At 44.1% G+C, this 21,500-nt stretch overlaps 1 protein-coding gene across 2 annotated transcripts in view; it reads left to right on the top strand.

The window, feature by feature from the left end:
* The window catches only part of Supt6h (SPT6 homolog, histone chaperone and transcription elongation factor), a 36,531-nt gene that overhangs the window by 1,757 nt on the left and 13,274 nt on the right, over positions 1–21,500 (top strand). Inside the window, exons 2-26 of one of the 2 annotated variants that reach the window (XM_075991490.1) lie at positions 6,816–6,899; positions 7,180–7,316; positions 7,990–8,148; positions 8,243–8,316; positions 8,605–8,797; positions 8,951–9,035; positions 9,783–10,056; positions 11,175–11,276; positions 11,917–12,033; positions 12,597–12,686; positions 12,870–13,012; positions 13,491–13,639; positions 13,765–13,863; positions 14,224–14,353; positions 14,439–14,589; positions 14,719–14,873; positions 15,043–15,238; positions 15,910–16,049; positions 16,159–16,276; positions 17,471–17,547; positions 17,779–17,914; positions 18,210–18,347; positions 18,419–18,586; positions 19,907–20,034; positions 21,055–21,262. In XM_075991490.1, coding sequence (XP_075847605.1) covers positions 7,208–7,316; positions 7,990–8,148; positions 8,243–8,316; positions 8,605–8,797; positions 8,951–9,035; positions 9,783–10,056; positions 11,175–11,276; positions 11,917–12,033; positions 12,597–12,686; positions 12,870–13,012; positions 13,491–13,639; positions 13,765–13,863; positions 14,224–14,353; positions 14,439–14,589; positions 14,719–14,873; positions 15,043–15,238; positions 15,910–16,049; positions 16,159–16,276; positions 17,471–17,547; positions 17,779–17,914; positions 18,210–18,347; positions 18,419–18,586; positions 19,907–20,034; positions 21,055–21,262 — 3,339 coding nt within the window. In that variant the 5' untranslated portion in view covers positions 6,816–6,899; positions 7,180–7,207. The remainder of the gene's footprint in view (positions 1–6,815; positions 6,900–7,179; positions 7,317–7,989; positions 8,149–8,242; positions 8,317–8,604; positions 8,798–8,950; positions 9,036–9,782; positions 10,057–11,174; positions 11,277–11,916; positions 12,034–12,596; positions 12,687–12,869; positions 13,013–13,490; positions 13,640–13,764; positions 13,864–14,223; positions 14,354–14,438; positions 14,590–14,718; positions 14,874–15,042; positions 15,239–15,909; positions 16,050–16,158; positions 16,277–17,470; positions 17,548–17,778; positions 17,915–18,209; positions 18,348–18,418; positions 18,587–19,906; positions 20,035–21,054; positions 21,263–21,500) is intronic. The other variant, XM_075991489.1, reaches the window with a different exon arrangement.

Raw genomic sequence — 21,500 nt, forward strand, 5'->3', positions numbered from 1 at the left:
TGGATACTCTTAGTCAATACAGTTACTCCTTGAAGCTTTGTCCCTAGTTGTTGTATTATACTTGGCTCTTGAATTTTTCTCTCTTAAGATAGCTGCTCCTTTTTAGTCTTTAAAATACCGCTTTAATCCCAGCACTCTGGAGGCAGAGGCAGGCAGATCTCTGTATGAGTTCGAGGCCAGCATGGTCTACAAGAACTAGTTCCAGGACAGGCTACAGAGAAACCCTGTCTCGAAAAATAAATAAACAAACAAACAAACAAAAAACCCAAAAAGAAAAGAAACAACTTCATTGTATTTTGTGTGCATGGTTGTGAAGTAGGTGCTTTCTTGGTTGAGTCATCTCCTTCCCTGGCCTTTTTGGGGGAGGATTTATTTTTATCAATGTTTTCCCAGCTTGGACTGCCTTACTTCTCCTTAGGCATACTGGTGGTTCCTCACTCCCCACAGGTTAAAGGTAAAAGTGTAATCATTGTGATACTGATGCTAATCCGCATAGCATGCTCCTGCCCAGAACTCCTGGAGCCAAGCAGTCGTCTTTCCTTAACTCTCAAGAAGCTGGTCCAGACTGTAAGGCTGTAGGCATCCACCACTGGACCTGATGTGATTTTGCAGGGTTTTTGGGTTGTTTGTTTGCTTTTTGCTTTGTGGGTTTTGTTTTTGAGTCAGAGTCTTGCTGTGTAGTCTAAATGGCTCAAACTCTTTGAGCCTCTTGTTTCAGCTTACTAGATGCTTCATTCTTGTTTACTTTTCTGCTCTCCCTAATATCTAAATGTTTGTTGGGCTTCTCTCAGGGTTTAATTTTGAGTCCTCTATGTGTTCAGATACCCTCCCTGTGCTCTGTTTTCTAGGCCACCATCATCTTTTGCCTGGGCTATGATAGTTCCCCGGTTTCCTGTTTCTACTCAAATTCCCCGACAGTCTTTGAAGCCTTTAACTTACTCTATAAAGATCCTGTGTCTTCATGTGAAACCCTCTTCCTCTCCCTGGTCAAACTGACTTTCTCTGTTGCCGCCACCATTCGTGCTCTACAGAAGCTTCTGCACCAGAGTCTCCTCCAACCACCTCCCCACGCAGTCAGTTTCTACACTTTATTCCTCACTCTTTGGGTATTTATAAAGTTTATTTCTTTTTATTTTAAGGATGTTTCTATTTTATTTATTTTTTTAAGACAGGGTGTCTCTATGTAATAGCCCTAGCTGTCCAGGAAATCACTCTGTACACCAGGTTGGCCTTGAACTCACAGAGATCTGCCTGCCTCTCCCAAGTGCTGGGATCACGCGCAGCTACCACCACCCATCTATTCTAAGATCTTAAAGATTTATTTAACTTATTAGAGAGAATGAGAATGTGTGTGTTAATTCTTGTATCGGTGTGAGTAGATCTAGGATAGCTTTGTGGATTCAGTTCCTTTATTCCTCTAGTTTTTTAGTTTTTACTTCTTTACGTTAGTTTTGGAATCTAATTCAGGTCATGGGCTTGCATGGCAGGCACTTTTGCCTGCTGAACCATATAACCAGCCCCCAGCCTATATTTTAAACATCTTAATTTCTTATAATTAGATTGTGTGTGTGTGGTTTTTCGAGACAGGGTGTCTCTGTAGCTTTGGAGCCTGTCCTGGAACTAGCTCTATCTAGTAGACCAGGCTGGCCTCGAACTCACAGAGATCCGGCTGCCTCTGCCTTCTGGGTGCCGGGATTAAAGGCGTTCGCCACCACCACTTGGCCAGACCATGTTCTTATGTCCTCACTTGGAGTCCCTTTTTATGAAGTACTCTGTGACTTCTGTCACCATATTGTTCTCATCACTAATTACGGGATTTTGTTTCATTTCTCTTTTCTGGTTTCAGATATTTAACCAGAGCCTTGTGCATGGTAAGGAAAGGTTCTGTCCACCATTGAGATATACCCACCTTCATTCATGTTTTGTCATAACATAATTTATGAAAATTATGAACTCTACCCAGGAAGAAGCATATTTTATTCTGTTTTACCTACCAAGACCCAGAACAGAGCTTGACCCTAAACAGACAGAATCTAAATGTTAATTGGAGCTTCAGAACAAAAGGAGTTAACAAGCCAGATCTCTTCAGCCAGGTCTCCTCTTAATTGCCTCTTACAAGTTCTTGTTAGAAAGGAGGAATTGCCAAGGGCCTCTCCTGTGGCCATCTGATCCCAGCCCTGTTCCTCTTCCTGAGAATGCCATGGTAACCACTACCCTCTCCCTCTGAGTCACATCTTACTCGGCAGCTGGCTTTTGCCTGGAGAGCCCTCCCTCCACCACTCTACTCCTCTTCAAGGCCTATTCCAGGTGCAAATTTAACTATAGTCTTGAATGTGGGGAAAATTTGAGGAATGTGAGTACTAAATGCAAAAATCAAAACTACAGTCAGCTTATCTTATTAAATCATGTATGAATGATGTTGATATACACAAGTGATATATATATATATATGTATATTTATATATATCTTTATTCTGGAGTCGCTGTTGCTTGGCATCTTCAGCCTGCAGTGCTGATGCAGTACTATTCAAAATCTAGCTGTAGAAAGTCATGACTGCTTCTGGCAAACCTTTTAACTGGAAGGCTTATTGCTGAGCTAGATTAGGAACATTAGAGTGTGTTTTATCTCTAACCTAGCTTGGGAGTTGGGAGGGAAAGGAGACAGTTGTCTTCCCAAGCTGATTGTAAGGGGACCAAGAATAAGCTGTTATCTCAGGTGGGTTGTCTATTTCTTCTCTCTGTTAAGTAGAACAGGGACATCTGTCTGTAAGAGCTAGCTTGAAGATGTTGATCCTTTAAAAGACTGAATTCATGGTATGATGACCTAATTAAAGTAAACTGTGTGCGGTTTACTATTTTTAATGTCTCAGTTCAAGGCTTGAGGGGAGCAGTGTTAAAATTATCAGGCATAATGGCTCTTTCTTTTAATCACAACACTCAGGAAACTGAGGTAGGAAGATTGTTGTGAGTCCTAAGAGTTAACTTTAAGGTCACACAGCCTAGAGTAAAGCCCTGCCTCAAAACACCAAGTATAAGAGTGGTGTTCTAACTCTCTCTTGCTTCTGTCCAGGTTGTTTTTCTTTTTCTTGAAATGTGGTCTCACTGTGTTGTCCTGCCCTGGAACTCTGTATATAAACCAGGCTGTCCTCTACCTTCTACATACTGGACTTAAAGGCATGAGCCACTACATCTAGCCTAGAACTACAAATTTAATTGGCAGAATTTTTAAGATTCACTTGGCGTTACTTTAGCTAAAAGACCTTAAGGATGCAGATGTCAGAAAAGGGAAAGCGGGGCATCCACCTAATCCCATTGTATAGTCATTTGTTGTCATAGTTTTTTTGTTTGTTTGTTTTGTTTTTTGTTTTTCAAGACAGGGTTTCTCTGTAGCTTTGGAACCTGTCCTGGAACTAGCTCTTGTAGACCAGGCTGGCCTCGAACTCCCAGAGATCCGCCTGCCTCTGCCTCCCGAGTACTGAGATTAAAGGCGTGCACCACCATCGCACGGCTGTCATAGTTTTTATTAGTGCTTCAGCTGGGTACAATCTCTGTCTACCAGAAACTTTTTTTTTGAGACAGAGTTTCTCTGTTTAGTCCTGGCTGTCCTGGAACTCACTCTGTAGATTAGACTGACCTCAAACTCACAGAGATCCGTGTGCCTCTGCCTCCTGAGTCCTGGGATTAACGGTATGCAACGCCGCTGCGCCCCCCCCCCCCAACTCTTACAACTTAACCCATAATTCTTATCTGTGGTTAGCCACGTGGCTTGGTCCCTTTTCTCAGTAAGGCATTCTCATCTCACAGTCTGATTTGTGACTGCCTCTCTGCCTTTTCCCTTCTCCTGCCACTTCCTGAAAGCTAGAATTAATAAGCTTCTGCTGTCACAACTGGCTTTGCAGTGCTGGAGATTGAACCTAGGGCTTTATGTGTACCAGGCAAGCAATGCACCTACTGAACCGCATCCTCTGCCTCTGTGTGTGTTCTTTAATGTCCTACTCAAGGCTCAGTTATGGAGTTTTTGGGTTCTCCTGCCAGGCTTTAGCTATGTTGGAAAACAGGAATGTAGAAGATGAAGTTATTAATTGGTACAGAATTATAGAATGCTAAGTAAAATGAGACCCAGTAATGTGAGCCACCATGTGGTTGCTGGAAATTGAACTCAGGACCTTTGGAAGACGAGGCAATGCTCTTAACCACTGAGCCATCTCTTCAGCCCTGAAAAATAGTTTTTTAAAAATTTGTATGTGTTATTAGTGTTTTTCCTGGGTGCGTATGTGTACCACATACATGTAATGCTCAAGGAGGCCCAAACAGGGCATCAGATCCTTTGAATCTGGAGTTACTCAGTTGTTAAACCTAGCTGTCAGGGCTGAAGAGAGAGGTCTGCGGATAAAAAGCATTTGTTGCTCTTGTAGAGTACCCCAGGTCTCCAGCACCTGCCTAAGGTCTGGTGCCCTCTTCAGGCATGCACGAAGACAGAATATTGCATGCATAATAAATAAATAAACAAATAAATATTTTAAAAGCGCATGCCTTTAATCCCAGCACTCAGGAGGCAGAGGCAGGCGGATGTCTGTGAGTTCGAGACCAGCCTGGTCTACAGAGCTAGTTCCAGGACAGGCTCCAAAGCCACAGAGAAACTCTGTCTCGAAAAACCAAAAAACAAAAACAAAACTATTTTTCATGTGCATTGCTGTTTTGCTTGCATGGATGTCTGTGTGAGAGGGTCAGGTCCCCTGGAACTGAATTTACAGACAGTTGTGAGATGCAATATTGGTGCTGGGAATTGAACCTGGGTCTTCTGAAAGAGAAGCCAGTGCTCTTAACTGATTAGCCTTCTCTCCAGCCCCAAAACAAAGTATTTTTTTAAAAAAGAAACCCAGTTAACATTTATTTGAAACTACATTCTTTGCTTGTTGTGATGGTACATAACCTGTAATTTGAATACCTGGGAGGTAGAGGCAGGAGGATCTAAAGTTCAGACTCATCCTTAGCTACGTGGCAAATTTTAGGCCACTCTGACCATACTGAATCATTGTCTCTAAAGCAAAAAAGAAACTGTTGACTCCTTTGGTTTTTGAGACAGAGCAGCTGCATTGCCCTGGCTGTCCTGGAACTCACTTTGTAGACCAGGCTGGCCTGAACTCAGATCCACCTGCCTCTGCCTCTCAAGAGTGCAGCGATTAAAGGTATGTCACCACCAACCTGGTAATTCTTTATTTCATGTATTATGGGGCAGAGGACAACTCTTGCGGATCTGGGTAGCTTTAACTGTCAGCTTAGAGTCATCCGAGGAGAGTGAGCCTCAGTTGGGAATTGCCCAGATCAGATTGGCGTGTGGGTATGTCTGTGGGATTGTCCTGATTGTTAATTGATATAAGAGTTCATAGCCCACTATGGGCAGTACCATTGCTAGGCAAGTGGTCCTGAACCATATAAGAAAGTGTAAGCAAGCCAACTAGAAAGCAGCATTCTTGTGTCTTGCCTGTAAAGTGAGTACCTTAGTCAGAAGTTATGCTGTGTGTTATAGCCAGCGAGCCTCCCTTCAAGTTCCTGCCTTTACTTCCCTCAGTGATGGACTGGGACCTGGAATTGTAAGGTGAATAAACTCCTCCTCTGGATTGCTTTTGGTCAGTGTTTTATCACAGCACCAGAAATAAAACAAGGAGGTAAATGATACAAATGGATTCATCATGGTTCTGATGTTTCTGAAGAGGCTCTTTTTCAGCCAAATTCTTCAAACCAGTGCACAAGTAGGCATAAATTCTCATAATGTTGTTTAATCTATTGAAAAGGGATTTTTTAAAAAATAATCTTATTGTTTTTATTATATATATATGTTTTGATTACATGTATGTCTGTGCACCATTTATATGCCTGCTGCCCAAGGAATTCTGAAGAGGATATTGGATCCTCTGGAACTGGAGTCACAGATGGTTGTGAGCAACTATGCGGTGCTGGGAATCAAACCTGATTCCTCTGGAAGAGCAGCCAGTGCTCTTAACCACTGAGCCACACCCTATTCTTCCCCTCACCTCCTTTTTGAGGGACAGGGTCTTACTGTGTATTCCCTGGCTTCTGGAACTCACTATTTAGACTAAACTGGCCTCATTTCCCAGAGATCCACCTCTTGCCTCTGCATCCTGGGATTAAAGCCCTGTGCTACCATGCATGGCAGGAATTTTTCTTGACTCTGCTCGAGTATGGATGAAAGCACCGTATGTAAAGTCTTGGCAATTACTGTTTCTCAAACTTCTTGTGAGCAAGTCATATAATCTCACTCTACCATCATAGCCTCACCTGTATAATAATCCCTGTTTGCTTTCTTCATTTGCCCAATTCTGCCTGGAAATTTGTGAAGATTAAGAGGAATGATAAAACCAAATGTGGTGGTTAGTTCCTATAATCCAGCACAGGACAGGCAGAAACAGGAATATTGCTGTGAATTAAAGGCCAACCTTAGCTACAGAGTGAAAAACCCTTTCTCAATAAGAGTGAGAAAGAGAAAAATGATTCTGATGTAAGTCTTGTATGATAGCCATTTCTTAAAATACACACAAGAGGCCAGGCAGTGGTGGTGCACACCTTTAATACCAACACTTAGGAGGCAGAGGCTTACAGATCTCTGTGAATTCAAGGCCATCCTGGTCTACAGAGCTGGTTCCAGGACAGGTTCTAAAACTACAGAGAAACCCTGTCTTGAGAAACTTAAAAAAAAAAAAAAATGCTCACAAGGAGCGACCCTTGGTAGAATGGGAGGTTTGGAGCCTTGTTTTCTGGTTTTGGGAATCAAACTCAGGCCTCTTTCATGCTAGGTGAGCCTTTACCATTGAGTTACACTCCCAAGCTGAGCTTCCTGATTCTTCCTAAGGAGAAATGCTGGAGTAAACAGAGCCATGGTATGTAACTACAAGGATTCTGTGAAGAAGTTTAAGAGCCCTGTTTAAAATCGTGTCTTTTTTGTTTGTTTGTTATGGGACAGGATCTTAACTATGTAGCTCTGGCTATTCTAGAACTCATGCTATAGATCAGGCTGGCCTCAAACTCACAGAGATCTGCCTGCTTCTGCCCCCTGAATGCTGAGATTAATAAAGGTGTGCACCACTACACCTGGCTCATGTGTCTTATTTTTGTTCACCACCCTCCCACACACACATACAAACTTCCTTTTTTCTGTAGTTTCCAAGGAGACTGGGAAGCAGCAGCAATGTCTGATTTTGTAGAAAGTGAGGCTGAAGAGTCAGAGGAAGAATACAATGATGAAGGCGAGGTGGTACCTAGAGTCACCAAGAAGTTTGTGGAAGAGGAGGATGATGGTAAGGAGGCCCCAGCCTCAACCTTCTCCCCACTATTCCTAAGCTTTGGATAGTTGGATTCTTGCTGATGAAAGAGCACAGGTCTCACACATGAGGTACCAGCTTGAGAACGTTGAGTCATTCTTAGAAATGCATAGTGCATCGCTCTGCTGTGTCCCAGGCACAACAGTTAGAACCAGCTAGGCAAAATAAGATGCATTTACTGTTTATGTTAGAGTTTACATTAGTGTGTGGGACAGACAGTAAACTGATAGAGAAATCTCTGATGCTTCCCACTTTTATTCCCATGAATGTTTTTGTGCCCCATTTTTTAAGCTTTAAGGCCATCAAGAGAGTAGAATTATGAAGTAACTTTAAAGGGGGAACAGGAGGTATAACTTTCAGCAAAAGAATAAAAGAAGGAATGTCCTTTGAGGAAAACAGGTTACTGGAAGCTGTAAAGCATCTACTAATGTGAGGAGGCAAGGTAATTGGGAAGATCGTCTTTCCTAAAGACAGCTGGTAAATGTGGGGAAGAAACCTTCCAAATCCTGCTCTGTGCCATTACATGGGACAGAGAATAGACATGCCACCTAGTCACTAGGTTCAGGGGGCGTGGATAATTGAAATTAAGCGGGTAGTCTGCCTTCACCCTCGAATCCCAATCTCCATGTCTCAACCCACATGTTTTCAGATGAGGAGGAGGAAGAAGAGAATCTAGATGATCAAGATGAGCAAGGCAACCTAAAAGGCTTTATCAATGATGACGATGATGAAGAAGAAGGGGAGGAAGATGAGGGCAGCGACTCTGCTGATTCAGAGGATGATGTTGGCCACAAGAAGAGAAAACGCAGTTAGTAGCATGTCCCGGTGTCAGCTGAGGCAGGGGTGGAAGTTGCAGTGGAGAAGAGCCTCCCCTCACCATGGGTACACTTTGTTCTCTTTAGCTTTTGATGACCGTCTGGAAGATGATGATTTTGACCTCATTGAGGAGAATTTGGGTGTTAAAGTCAAGCGAGGAGTAAGTACTTTCTTTATCCTTTTTCCTGAATAGTTTGGGGTCATCAGAGAAGAGAAAGGTCCCCAGCAGCATAATGCTGTAGGTCCCAGATCTGAAGTCTAAAAGAAAAAGATTTGTCAGTTTGCAGGACGGGCCTTGGGGCTGCATAAACATCACTCAACGTGTTCTTTCCCATCTCACTTGACAAAAGTAATTGTAGTAGGAATATAGAAGTGAGCCTGGATAACAGGTATCCTTATTAGACACCTACCTGCCCCATCTTAATAAAGCATATTTTCTCAACACTAGCAAAAATACCGACGTGTCAAAAAAATGTCTGATGATGAAGATGATGATGAAGAGGAATATGGCAAAGAGGAACATGAAAAGGAGGCTATTGCAGGGGAAATCTTCCAGGATGAGGAAGGGGAAGAAGGACAGGAGGCTGTAGAGGCCCCCATGGCTCCTCCAGAGGAAGAGGAGGAGGATGATGAAGAGTCAGGTACACGACAGATGCTAGACAGGGAAGCCAACATTGGGTGGATGTTGACATTTCCTGTTCCTTAATAGGGAGGTCCTTTAAGGCAACCCCCTAATTTCCCTGGCAGGAACCAGGCTTATCCACTGACTGAGCATTAACTTTTTCCTTCTCCAGATATTGACGATTTCATTGTGGATGATGATGGCCAGCCTCTGAAAAAACCCAAATGGCGAAAAAAGCTTCCTGGATATACGGATGCGTAAGTGTACCTGCCACAGTGTGGTAATAAAGACATTAAATGGGCATGTGATCAGGAAGTCTAGAGGCTTCTGCCAAAATTAAGATGTCCCAAACTCACATCCATTTTTGTTCTGTGCCTCAAATCACACCTCTACTAGACAGTGGTTTCAAACTGCTCCTTCAGTCACTGAGTGCTCTCAAACATGTGAAAGATTAGGCTGAAGCCAGGCTTGGTAATGTAGGCCTTTAATCCCAGGATTTAGGAGGCAGAAGTAGGTAGATCTCTATGAGTTCAAGGCCAGCCTGGTCTATAGAGCTAGGATAGCTAGGGTTGTTACACAGTGAAACCCTGTCTCAAAAAAAAAAAAAATTAGAAAAGAGTTCCACATGGGCATACATCCAGGATCCCTGATGTGCCCAGTATATTCACATATAGATGACCTTCTAACCTGCAGCAAAGTATAGTAGTTTGGAAGGTTTTGTTCTAAGGGAATGCTGTAGCAACTTGGCAGAAGATGGTTTGCCAAGCAGAATAAGGACCCATCTGACTGTGATATTTGGCTCTTATCCCTGGCAGGTGCCAAAGATAGACTTTTTATCCTCTGATAATGGTTTGCCTTGAAACTTCCAGGCACCTATTTATTCCACATTGAATATGGTTTTCCAACTGGCTTTTCTCTTTGCTCCTTTAGTCCTGAGGCATGCAGAGGATGTAGGGAGGGGCTGCATTTCTCCTCCCTCTCAATCCCCTTATTCTCACACATAGAGCCCTGCAGGAAGCTCAGGAGATCTTCGGGGTGGACTTTGACTATGACGAGTTTGAGAAATACAATGAATACGATGAGGAGCTGGAGGAAGACTATGAGTATGAGGATGACGAGGCTGAAGGGGAAATCCGGGTGCGCCCCAAGAAAACCACCAAGAAGCGTGTGAGCCGCAGGAGCATCTTTGAGATGTATGAACCAAGTGAACTGGAGAGCAGCCACCTCACAGACCAGGACAATGAAATCCGAGCCACTGATCTGCCTGAGAGGTTCCAGGTAGGAAATCACAATGAGTAGTCTCCATTGGACTTTGAAACCCATCTGAGTCAGGTCCAGGGAGTCTATTTATTCTGGCAGTACTGAGTGCTGTTGTTGATTGTTCTCTTCTTACTTTTTAATTTTGAAACTGAGTCTCACTAACTTAGGCTGGCCTTTGGTTGATTCTGTAGCCCAAGCAGGTCTTAAACCTCAGCTTCCTGGGTAGCTAGGATTACAGGACTGACATTGAAATGATGGCTTTTTTGGTCTTTTTTTTTTCTTTTTGTTTTTTGCTTTTGTTATTTTTATTGTTTTGTTTGTTTTTGAGACAGGTTTTCATGTAGCCCAGAGTGGCCTCAGTAAGTAGTCAAGAGTAACCTTAAATTTCTGATCCTCTTGCCTTCATCTTTTTTGTTGGGGAGTCTGGGACAATGTTTCTCTGTGTGAACCTACCTGGTTGTCTTGGCACTTGCTCTGGCCTTGAACTCAGAGATTGGTCTGCCTCTGTCTCAGTGCTGGGATTATAAGCACCGTCATGCCAGATTTTGTGCTGCTGAGGTTTTGTGCATGCTAGACAATCACTTCTGCCAACTAAGCTATTTTCTTAGCCCTAAAATGGTATTCCTTTTTCTTTGGAGGATGGGTGGTGCGGGGTTTTTTTGTTTTTTGTTTTGTTGTTGTTGTTGTTTTGGTTTTTCTAGACAGGGTTTCTCCTTGTCGTCCTGGCTGTCCTGGAATTTGCTCTGTAGACCAGTCTGCTTTTGAACTCACATAGATCGCCTAACTCTGCCTCCTAAATGCTGAGATTAAAGGTTTGCACCACCACCATCTACCATGAAATGATACTCTTTGTTTTTTTGAGACAAGATGTCTCTGTGAAACAGTCTTGGCTGTTCTGTAGACCAGGCTAGTTTTGAATTCACAGAGATCTGCCTGCCTCTGTCTCCCAAGCGCTGGGCTTAAAGGCGTGCGCCACCACAGCCCGGCTGACATGGTATTCTCAACAGATCTGGAAAATGCCCATTTTGTGTCAGGTGACACTAGAAGTATGTACCTGAGGATCACATGCTTCTGTTCAGAAGTGTACGTTTTTTCCTGAGCAGGATACAAAAGTGTCACCCTCTTTTCCCCTATAGCTCCGCTCCATCCCTGTCAAGGCAGCTGAAGATGATGAGCTAGAAGAAGAAGCTGACTGGATCTACAGAAATGCCTTTGCCACACCAACCATTTCTTTACAGGTACTCAGAAGTTTAGATTTGAGAGGCTAGAAAGCTGGCTGGATAGTTAGAAGCGTTGCTGCCCTTGCAGAGACCACAGATTTGGTTCCCAGCACCCACATATGGTTCACAACTGCCTGTACCTAGAGTTCTGTGGTTCCTACTCTCTCTGCTGACCTCTGTGGGCACCAGGTACTCAAATGGCACACATATATACATGTAGGCAAAGCATTCATACACATAAAGTAAATGTTAAAAGTTCTGATATGAACCAGAGGTCAGTTGATGAAAATGAGAAGCTATTCTTTCCCTATGTACTGCTTCTGTATGCCTGGGAAAGAGTATGTATATATGTGTATTAAGAAAAATACTAAGTAAGCATTGGTGGTGCACACTTTTAATCCCATAATCCCAACACTTGTGAGGCAGAAGCAAGCAGATATCTGTGACTTCAAGTCCAGCTTGGTCTACAAAGCTTGAGTTCCAGGATAGTCAAAACTACACAGCAAAATCCTGCTCTAAAAACTGAGAGAGAGAGAGATAAAAAAGCAAAGAAAAATTTTAGATTTCATCAGAAAATGCTCTCATGTTTTGAAGCTCCTGTGTGCTAAGACAGGAAGTTAACATGTCTTGCTTCTTTTGTTTTTGCTTCTTACTATAGGAAAGCTGTGATTACCTAGACCGTGGGCAGCCAACTAGTAGCTTCAGTCGCAAAGGACCCAGCACGATTCAGAAGATCAAAGAGGCCCTGGGCTTCATGCGGAATCAGCATTTTGAGGTTGCTCCTTGAGCTCTAGTAGCCCAGTGGTTAGAAATTCATTACAATTTAGAGGGTGAGGCAAGAGGTAGCTACAATCAAGTGGTAAACCCCCTTTCTCATCTTTAGAAGTCTCTTAAAGTCAAGAGTGCTGTGACTTGGGGGCTGGAGAGATGGCTCAGAGGTTAAGAGCACTGACTGCTCTTCCCGAGGTCCTGAGTTCAATTCCCGGCAACCACATGGTGGCTCACAACCATCTGTAATGAGATCTGGTTCCCTCTTCTGGCCTGCAACCATACATGCAAGCAGAACACTGTATATGTAATAAATGAATAAATCTTTTAAGAAAAAATAAAGAGTGCTGTGACTAGCAAGAGGTACTAGTAACCAAGGGGACAAGATAGCCTGTCTGTAGTGTTACCTACTCCACTGGGGAGAACATTGCACTGCATAGCCAGTTGGAAAGATCATTCTTGTAATTGTGAATTTTATGGCACTATTAGACTAGGAAATTATTATCTTCTAGCAGAGGAGATGTTTGCAGATCTTTCTTCTGCTTGACAGCAGCATCCTTGCTACCATAGGTGCCTTTTATTGCCTTCTACCGAAAGGAGTATGTGGAACCTGAATTACATATCAATGACCTGTGGAGAGTGTGGCAGTGGGATGAAAAGGTAACATGGACAAAAGGCCACGTGGAGTTGAGAACTGGGTGGAGAAAAACCAGTATCAGGGTGCTACAGCTCTGACCTCCAGGACTGCCAGCTTCCCTGGCTTGTGCGTCTGCTAAAGGGAACAGCGGACTTGGGTTGCCAGGGCTTAGTTCCAGTCCTCACTCCTGCCTTCCTGTATCCTAGTGGACTCAGCTGAGAATCCGAAAAGAGAACCTAACACGGCTGTTTGAGAAGATGCAGGCCTATCAGTATGAGCAAATCTCTGCTGATCCTGACAAACCTCTTGCTGATGGCATCCGGGCTTTGGATACTACTGACATGGAGAGGTAGGACATAAAGGGCTTGTTCCAGGGAACCACCTAACTGAAGGCAGGTCCTCAGGAGCAAGTCTAAGGCCTTATCCTCCACTAACCGTTTCTGTTTGGCATTTTTCCTATATTTGTGTATATATTGTTACAGGATCTCCTATATAACAGTCTGGCCTTAGACTCCTGATATTCCCACCTCTCAAGTTCTGGGACATCACACCTACTTGTTTGTTTTTGAAGCAGATGTTGCGGGATGTCCCAAGCTGTCTCAGACTTGTGGCAGGCCTCTTGCTTCAGTTTCCAAATATTACAGCCATGCACTGCCACTCCCAGCAACATACATTCCTTTAAGATATCCTGGTTGTGCTGAAACTGTAGTCTGGGACTGTTCTGTGACTTTATTTGCTTATCTTTACTTGATCTTGCTTCCTGGGAATTAGAAGTATTATAGCAAAGCTTGTTCCCAGTAATAGGATCTTGCATCTTTCCCCTTTAGGCTCAAAGATGTACAGTCAATGGATGAACTGAAAGATGTCTATAATCATTTCTTACTGTACTATGGTCGTGACATCCCCAAGATGCAGAATGCTGCCAAGGCTAGCCGTAAGAAACTGAAACGCATAAAGGAGGATGGAGATGAAGAAGGTGAGTGTTGAGAAAGAAGATGCCAATCTCCATGGCTAGGTTGGGTGCCATTTGGACATCTTGACATCTCAGGTCCTTGGAACTGATTAGAAACAAGAGCTGATTGCCCTCATTTTTGTTCCCAGGTGAAGGTGAAGAGGCTGAAGATGAGGAACAGAGGGGACCAGAGCTCAAGCAGGCCTCCCGCCGAGACATGTACACTATCTGCCAGAGTGCAGGGCTGGGTAAAACCACCTTTTGTCACATAGACATTTCAGCTTTGAATAAGGAAACATTTCCAGTAATGCCCTAGTAGATAGGAACAGGAAAGAATATATTAGTCACTCATCTAAGAATAAACTGTAGAGTCTCCATAAACACTCCCCCAACCAACCATCTTTCTATTCCCTACCTCTATGATTATTCAATGTCTCTTAAATTTCCTAAGTAATTAGAAGTCTCCCAGATAATTAAAGTCAGGTTGTATTAGTTGTTCTTTGATGGCCTCTCTTTAAACTCTGATGCCCAAACAGCTGCTGTAGCCTCTAACAGCTGGGCGGTCTGCCAGGCTGCTGCCTCACCTTGCACTCCTCTGTTTGCTGTAGATGGCCTGGCCAAAAAGTTTGGCCTCACACCTGAGCAGTTTGGGGAGAACCTCCGTGACAGCTACCAACGACATGAGACGGAACAGTTTCCTGCAGAGCCCTTGGAGCTGGCCAAAGATTACGTTTGCAGGTGGGCATAAAGCCGACGGCCAGAAGGAAGGGTGACCTGATGGCAGAGACACCCTCATCCTACAGCTCCACTGTTGTCCCCACAGCCAGTTCCCTACACCAGAAGCTGTGCTTGAAGGTGCCCGATACATGGTTGCACTACAGATTGCCCGGGAGCCCCTTGTCAGACAGGTGCTGAGGCAAACCTTCCAGGAGAGAGCCAAGCTAAACATAACCCCAACCAAGAAAGGTAGAAAGGTAAGTTGGGGCTGTTGTTCTAGGTGTGGCCGCACTCTAGACTCCTTCTGCCTCCAACTGAAAGGCAGTTTTTTTCTCCCAGGGCCAAGCCCTGCCTACCTGCTAATGATTCCTTCTCCCTGTGTTCAGGATGTGGATGAGGCCCACTACGCTTATTCTTTTAAGTACTTAAAGAACAAGCCTGTTAAAGAGCTAAGAGATGACCAGTTCCTCAAGATAGGCCTGGCTGAGGATGAAGGACTGCTCACCATTGACATCAGCATAGATATGAAGGGAGTGGAAGGGTAAGGGTAAATACAACTTACTCCTGGGCTGAAGAGGGGGGCTGGAGGAGGGAAGGCAGCTTTCAGGAGCATAAGCTACCGTTTCTGAGTAAATGAGCCTCACACACTCATGGATGTGTGAGGGTCATGTTTTCCCCGCCACACACCAGAGCTTTGTGCCCTTCCTCAGGTATGGCAACGACCAAACATATTTCGAGGAGATCAAGCAGTTTTACTACCGGGATGAGTTCAGCCACCAAGTACAAGAATGGAACAGGCAGCGCACCATGGCCATTGAACGAGCTTTGCAGCAGTTCCTGTATGTGCAGATGGCCAAAGAACTCAAGAACAAGCTGCTAGCAGAGGCCAGAGAGAGTGTTGTAAAGGTGAGGCCTGCAAGCCAATGCCTTACTCCTCTCTGGGGTGGGCTCAGACATTTAACCTAAGGATATTACCACACAGCCCTAGCCCTAAACTCCAATTTTTCATTATTATATTTATTAATTACAAGTGTGGGTATGTGCATGAACATGTGTGATCAGAGGATATCTTTTGGAAGTTGATTCTGCCTTTCTTCTGTGTAGGTCCCATGGATTAAATTCAGGTTGGCCGCAGGTGCTTTTACCTGCTGAGCCATTTCTCTGGTCCTACTGATTTTTTTTTTTTTTTTTTTTTAAAGACAAAGTCTCTGTAGCCAAAGCTGACCTTGTGGTCCTTCTGATGCTTATGCCACCACACCCCAGCTTTCATTGTCTTTAGTTGAACTGAGAATGAAGATAGCCCAGAGTTGTCTATAGCTGGAGAAAGAATGGGGACATGTAGAGCGTAAGGCAAGAAAGAGTCAAAACAGGGCAGAGGGCTTATGCCCAGGTTTGCTCCAGGCCTCTTCCCTCTTCATCTAAATGTCTCTCGTTTATGTTGCTGCCATTTCCAGAATGCAATTAAAGTTTTGTGTTGTAGACCTGTCAGGTGGCTAGGAGCATGTGCTTCATGAACACATACCCTTACACATTTGAAGGCCCTGGTGACCATAGTGTCAGCTGTGTCTCTACTTTAGGCTTGTAGCCGAAAGCTCTACAACTGGTTGAGGGTGGCGCCCTACCGACCAGATCAGCAGGTGGAAGAAGATGACGACTTTATGGATGAGAACCAGGGGAAGGGCATTCGAGTCCTAGGCATTGCTTTCTCCTCTGCCAGGTACCTACCTACCTACCTTGCACCATCACCTGTCTTTCACAGTTTCTTCTTCCCATTTGTGGTTCATCCTGCTAATTGTTGCATTCTTCTTTCTGTGTCTGGCTGGCAGAGATCACCCTGTGTTCTGTGCCTTAGTCAATGGTGAGGGAGAAGTGACTGATTTCCTCCGCCTGCCCCATTTCACCAAGCGGCGAACTGCATGGAGAGAAGAAGAGCGGGAAAAGAAAGTAGGTCTCTAGAATAGGTCACAAGTGTTTACTCAGTGCACTCTGTACTTCAGTGAGTTCAAGTGTTGTGGTCTAAGCAAAACAACAAACTTCACATAAGTAAGTCGGGTTCATCACATCTTTTCTTTCTTTTTCTCTCTCTCCCTTTTTTGGTTTTTCAAGACCGGGTTTCTCTGTAGCTTTGGAGCCTGTGCTAAAACTCACTTTGTAGACCAGGCTGGTCTTGAACTCACATAGATCCACTTTCCTCTGCCTCTCTAGTGATGGGGTTAAAGGCATGCACCACCACTCCTGGCAAGTTTTTTTAAATAACAAAAACATTAATTTAAATAAACAACACTCTACTGATACAATATACAGATATACAAAACAATACATATATAGTACAACAGATACAGCACTCTGCTGATACATTATACAAATATACAAAACAATACATATATAGTACAACACAGATATAGCACTCTACTGGCAGTCTATTCCCCATCTTTTTTTTTTTCAAAGATTTATTTATTTATTTATTTATACAGTATCCTGCCTACAGGCCAGAAGAGGGCACCAGAGCTCAATATAGGTGGTTGTGAGCCACCATGTGGTTGCTGGGAATTGAACTCAGGACCTCTGGAAGAGCAGTCAGTGCTCTTAACCGCTGAGTCATCTCTCCAGCCCCTATTCCCCATCTTAATATTTAAAAATCGTCTCACCTTTAGGAGTCAGTCTCACTTGTAGGCAGTAGATGACACTCTTCACTGGGTGTGGTTTGCTTCTAGCATCCATCAGTGCCTAGGCCTTGTCTACTTCTGGATCTGCAGTGGCTGCTTCTGTTCTTAGCAGCATCTAGGTCAGACTGTTCCATGACTGGGAGCCACTGGGGCATTATTCCAGCTTTTTCCCTGCTTCTTCCCTTCATCACCTCTTTTTCTAAAGAAAGAGGAATTTGAATGCTGTTTTGCTTGATTGTTTTTTTGTTTTAAGACGGGGTTTCTCTATAGCTTTGGAGCCTGTCCTGGAAATGAGCTCTTGTAGACCAGGCTGGCCTCAAACTCACAGAGATCTGCCTGCCTCTGCTTCCTGAGTGATGGGATTAAAGACATGCTACCATACCCAGGAAAATAATCTTAAAAAGAAAATCTCATCTTGCTTGAAATCTTTCCATGCTTGGAGCTCTTCAGCTATAATTTTCTTTTAATCCAGGCTCAAGATATTGAAACCCTAAAGAAGTTTCTTGTGAATAAGAAGCCTCATGTGGTTACTGTTGCAGGAGAGAACAGGTAGGAGCATGAGGCTATGGGCAGGCCTGGTGCAAAGCTTTGACCCAAAGTCACCCATCTCTCATTGCTTAATCTGGCTTTGTTTCTGGGTGTAATGTTGATACTTCAGGGGTCTCTTTAGAGACATGGTTCCTCTTTGCTTTGAAGTTCTTTCTTCCCCACCCCACCTCAGTCAAGAGTACCCATTCCTAAGGAAATAGATCCATTAACCAATACTCCTCATCCTTCCAGGGATGCCCAGATGTTGATTGAGGATGTAAAGCGCATAGTGCATGAGCTGGACCAAGGCCAACAGCTTTCTTCTATTGGGGTGGAGCTAGTTGACAACGAGTTGGCCATTCTGTATATGAACAGCAAGAAATCAGAGGTAATGCTAATTCCCCTGTCCTCGTGGCTTGCTCTGGCAACTGCTTTGAACCCCAGAGAGATTAATTAGGAAATGCAGGTTTCAGGGTTAGGGCTATACCTGTTAGTTTATCCATTCAGAGACTTTCTGGGCTACTATAATTCAGATTAACAGCTCCAGAGATTAAAGTGGTCCTTGGAAAACAAAGGCCCCAAAGGGGATTTTTAAAAAGTAGCTCAAGGCAGAATGGTTTAGATTTCTTCTTACCTTGTCACTGTGGACACCCTAAGGTTCTGTGACCTTCCTTTGGTTCTAGGCAGAGTTCCGGGATTATCCACCAGTTCTGAGACAAGCCGTCTCTCTAGCCCGGCGCATCCAAGACCCTCTGATAGAATTTGCCCAGGTGTGCAGCTCTGATGAAGACATCCTGTGTCTCAAGTTTCATCCCTTGCAGGTGAGTAGGATGGACAGGTAAGCCAAGTGGATCAGAAGGCACAGTAACCTTACTTGCTGCTGTATTGGTAGGAGCATGTTGTGAAAGAGGAGCTGCTCAACGCCTTGTACTGTGAATTCATCAACCGAGTCAATGAGGTTGGTGTTGATGTCAACCGCGCCATCGCCCATCCTTACAGCCAGGCCTTGATCCAGTATGTCTGTGGCCTGGGACCTCGGAAAGGAACCCACCTGCTGAAGGTAGGCTTGGATTGATAAGAAAATATCATTTCATTGAGTGTGAAGGGCTTTGCCAATGTGATTGACAGATTAGGGAGGTAAAGCAAGTTGTTGAGAACTACCCAGCTTCAGAGCCAACCTCAGGCCTAGTAGCCAAGCCCTTAATCCTCACTACTGTGCTGTGGTGGCCATAGCCATGATGGAAGCAAGAGAAACCAGAACAGCAGTTTCTTCTCCCAGTGTAAACAGAAAAGAACCTCAGAGAGCTTCAATAGCATTCATAACACTGTTTTCCTAACATGAATGTTGCTCTCTTTGTTTCTGTACACTTTCGAGCCATGCATAGTCACATGTCATTGCCTTTGGGTTGGATTTTCCTTTTGGTTTTTAAAATTTTTTTTTGACGGTCAGTGGTGGCACACAACTTTAATCCCAGCACTCAGGAGGCAGAGGCAGGTGGATCTCAGAGTTCAAGGCCAGCCTGGTCTACAGAGCAAGATCCAGAACAGCTAGGGCTGTTACACATATAACCACCCCCCCCAATGTTATGTATACAGTGTTCTGCCTACATACCAGAAGAGGGTATCAGATCAAATTATAGATGGTTGTGAGCCAGCGTATGGGTGCTGGGAATTGAACTCAGGACCTCTAGAAGAACAGCCAGTGCTCTTACTTAACCTCTGAGCCATCTCTCCAGCTCCAGCTCTAGTCTAGTTTGTTTTGTTTTGTTTTGTTTTTCTTTTTCTTTTTTTTTTTTTCTTCAAGACAGGGTTTTCCCTAGCTGGCCTCAAACTCAGAGATTCCACCTGCCTCCCAAAAACTGGGATTAAAGATGTGTGTCACCACCACCTGGCCTTGGATTTTTTTTTATTCATTTATTTATTTTTGAGGCCATTTCCTTTAGCATTCAGTGGCCTCAAGCTTAATTTGTAGGTGAGGTTGACCATGAACTCCTTATGATCCTTCTGCCTTAATCTAGCATTACGCGTGTGTGCCACCATGCCCAGCTATACATAGTCTGATAGGTAAGTTGTATCTCAATAAAGGCATTATTAAGTGGTAACTTGATGGTGTCCCAGATACTATATTTGACAGAGGTCAAGCCATAGAATTTTTTTTTCTACAGGTTTCTCTGTAGTTTTTTGGAGCCTGTCCTGGAACTAGCTCTTATAGACCAGGCTGGCCTCGAATTCACAGAGATTCGCCTGCCTCTGCCTCCCAGGTGCTGGGATTAAAGGCGTGTGCCGCCACCGCCTGGCCGAACCATAGAAATTTAACAGAAAACAGTCTAGGGATGCAGGCCCTCTTACTGCCCTGCTCACTTCTAGCCCTCTTCCCTAGATCTTGAAACAGAACAATACCCGTCTCGAGAGCCGAACTCAGCTGGTTACCATGTGTCACATGGGTCCCAAAGTCTTCATGAATTGTGCTGGCTTCCTCAAGATCGACACTGCCTCTCTGGGGGACAGGTGATACCCTCTGCTTAGATAGGCCAGCAGCAATTACGTGGGCGTTGATTTGGGGCGTCAGGAAATTAGGCCTTTGAAAGGGTCCCAGACCAATTAAGAAATGTTTTAAAGAAAAGGTAAGAAGTCGCCCCTGACCTATGGAAGAGATCAGTTGTGAGGCTTTTTCCTGTGAGAGGGAGACACAGAAGCACCAGTGTTGTCTTTAAAAGAGAAAGCATAAGATTGTTCTCAGGTGAAGTGGGGAACAGAAAGGGGCCATGGGAAAAGAGCATGGGTGTGAAGAGGCTCAGGACGGGGAGAGAGATGTGTTCTGTTTTAGGATGGTGGTACTGAGACTTCATTATTGACCTCTTCCTCTCCAGAAGTTATCAACTCAGTCTTTGGAGGATCTTTTCCACGGGCACATAGCTCCTCATTCAGTAATGGAAGTCAGTGGGGAAATAGGCTTCAAGTTCTAAACCTTCATTTTCCACTCAGCTTTGCTGTAACACTCCACGAATAACATAGGCCCATGTGAGTGCACGGGCAAGACCAGCCTGGGAAGGCTTTATGGGGGAAAACAGCTGCCAGCAAATTCTCAGAGTTTTTTTTCCCCCTTCTTGTTTTATATTATAACTCTTAAGTTCACTATATAAAATTCAACAGAAAGAACTATTATACAGAAAGTGGAAGTCCCCCATAATTCCACCCCCCAGAGAAAACTACCATAACAATTTTTATGTATACTACAATTTCCTAAATTTTATTTTTGCTATGCATTTACTAACTACTCATTTACTTCAAAAGTGAGATCACATGGTTCATAGTGTTTTGCAGTGCATTTTTCACATATCAGTATATCATGGCCATCTCCCCATATCAGCAAACATAAATTTCCTTCATTCTTTTTAATGGCTATGTAGTGTTCCATCATATGGAGTACCCTGGTTTACCCAGCCAGTTCTACATTGGTGAACATTTGGGTTGTTAATTAATTGAAATTTGTGGTTTTATATCTTGCTGTTTCTTCCCTTCCTTCAGCACTGACTCATACATTGAAGTCCTTGATGGCTCCCGAGTCCACCCTGAGACATATGAATGGGCCAGGAAGATGGCAGTGGACGCCTTGGAATATGACGAGTCTGCGGAGGACGCCAATCCTGCAGGAGCCCTTGAGGAAATCTTGGAAAACCCAGAGCGACTCAAGGATCTAGACCTTGATGCCTTCGCAGAAGAACTAGAGAGACAGGTAGGCAGCTATGAGTCCTGGCAGACAAGAACTCTTCTCAAGCAGCTGTGTGGGGAGGAACTTGGGCAGCAGATGTTCAAGAGAAACCCTGATACTATTGTGTTGGAGCCTTGACCTTTTTCTCTCCCTGCCCGTGCTGTACTAGGTTTGTTGAAGGAAACTTTCAGACACTTATAGTGAGCCAGGAAAGAGTCGGGTACTATGACCTTAAAGTGAGGGTAGGGCAGAGGGAGTGGGG

Source organism: Microtus pennsylvanicus, chromosome 11, assembly GCF_037038515.1.
Source record: "Microtus pennsylvanicus isolate mMicPen1 chromosome 11, mMicPen1.hap1, whole genome shotgun sequence".
Taxonomy (NCBI): Eukaryota; Metazoa; Chordata; class Mammalia; order Rodentia; family Cricetidae; genus Microtus; species Microtus pennsylvanicus.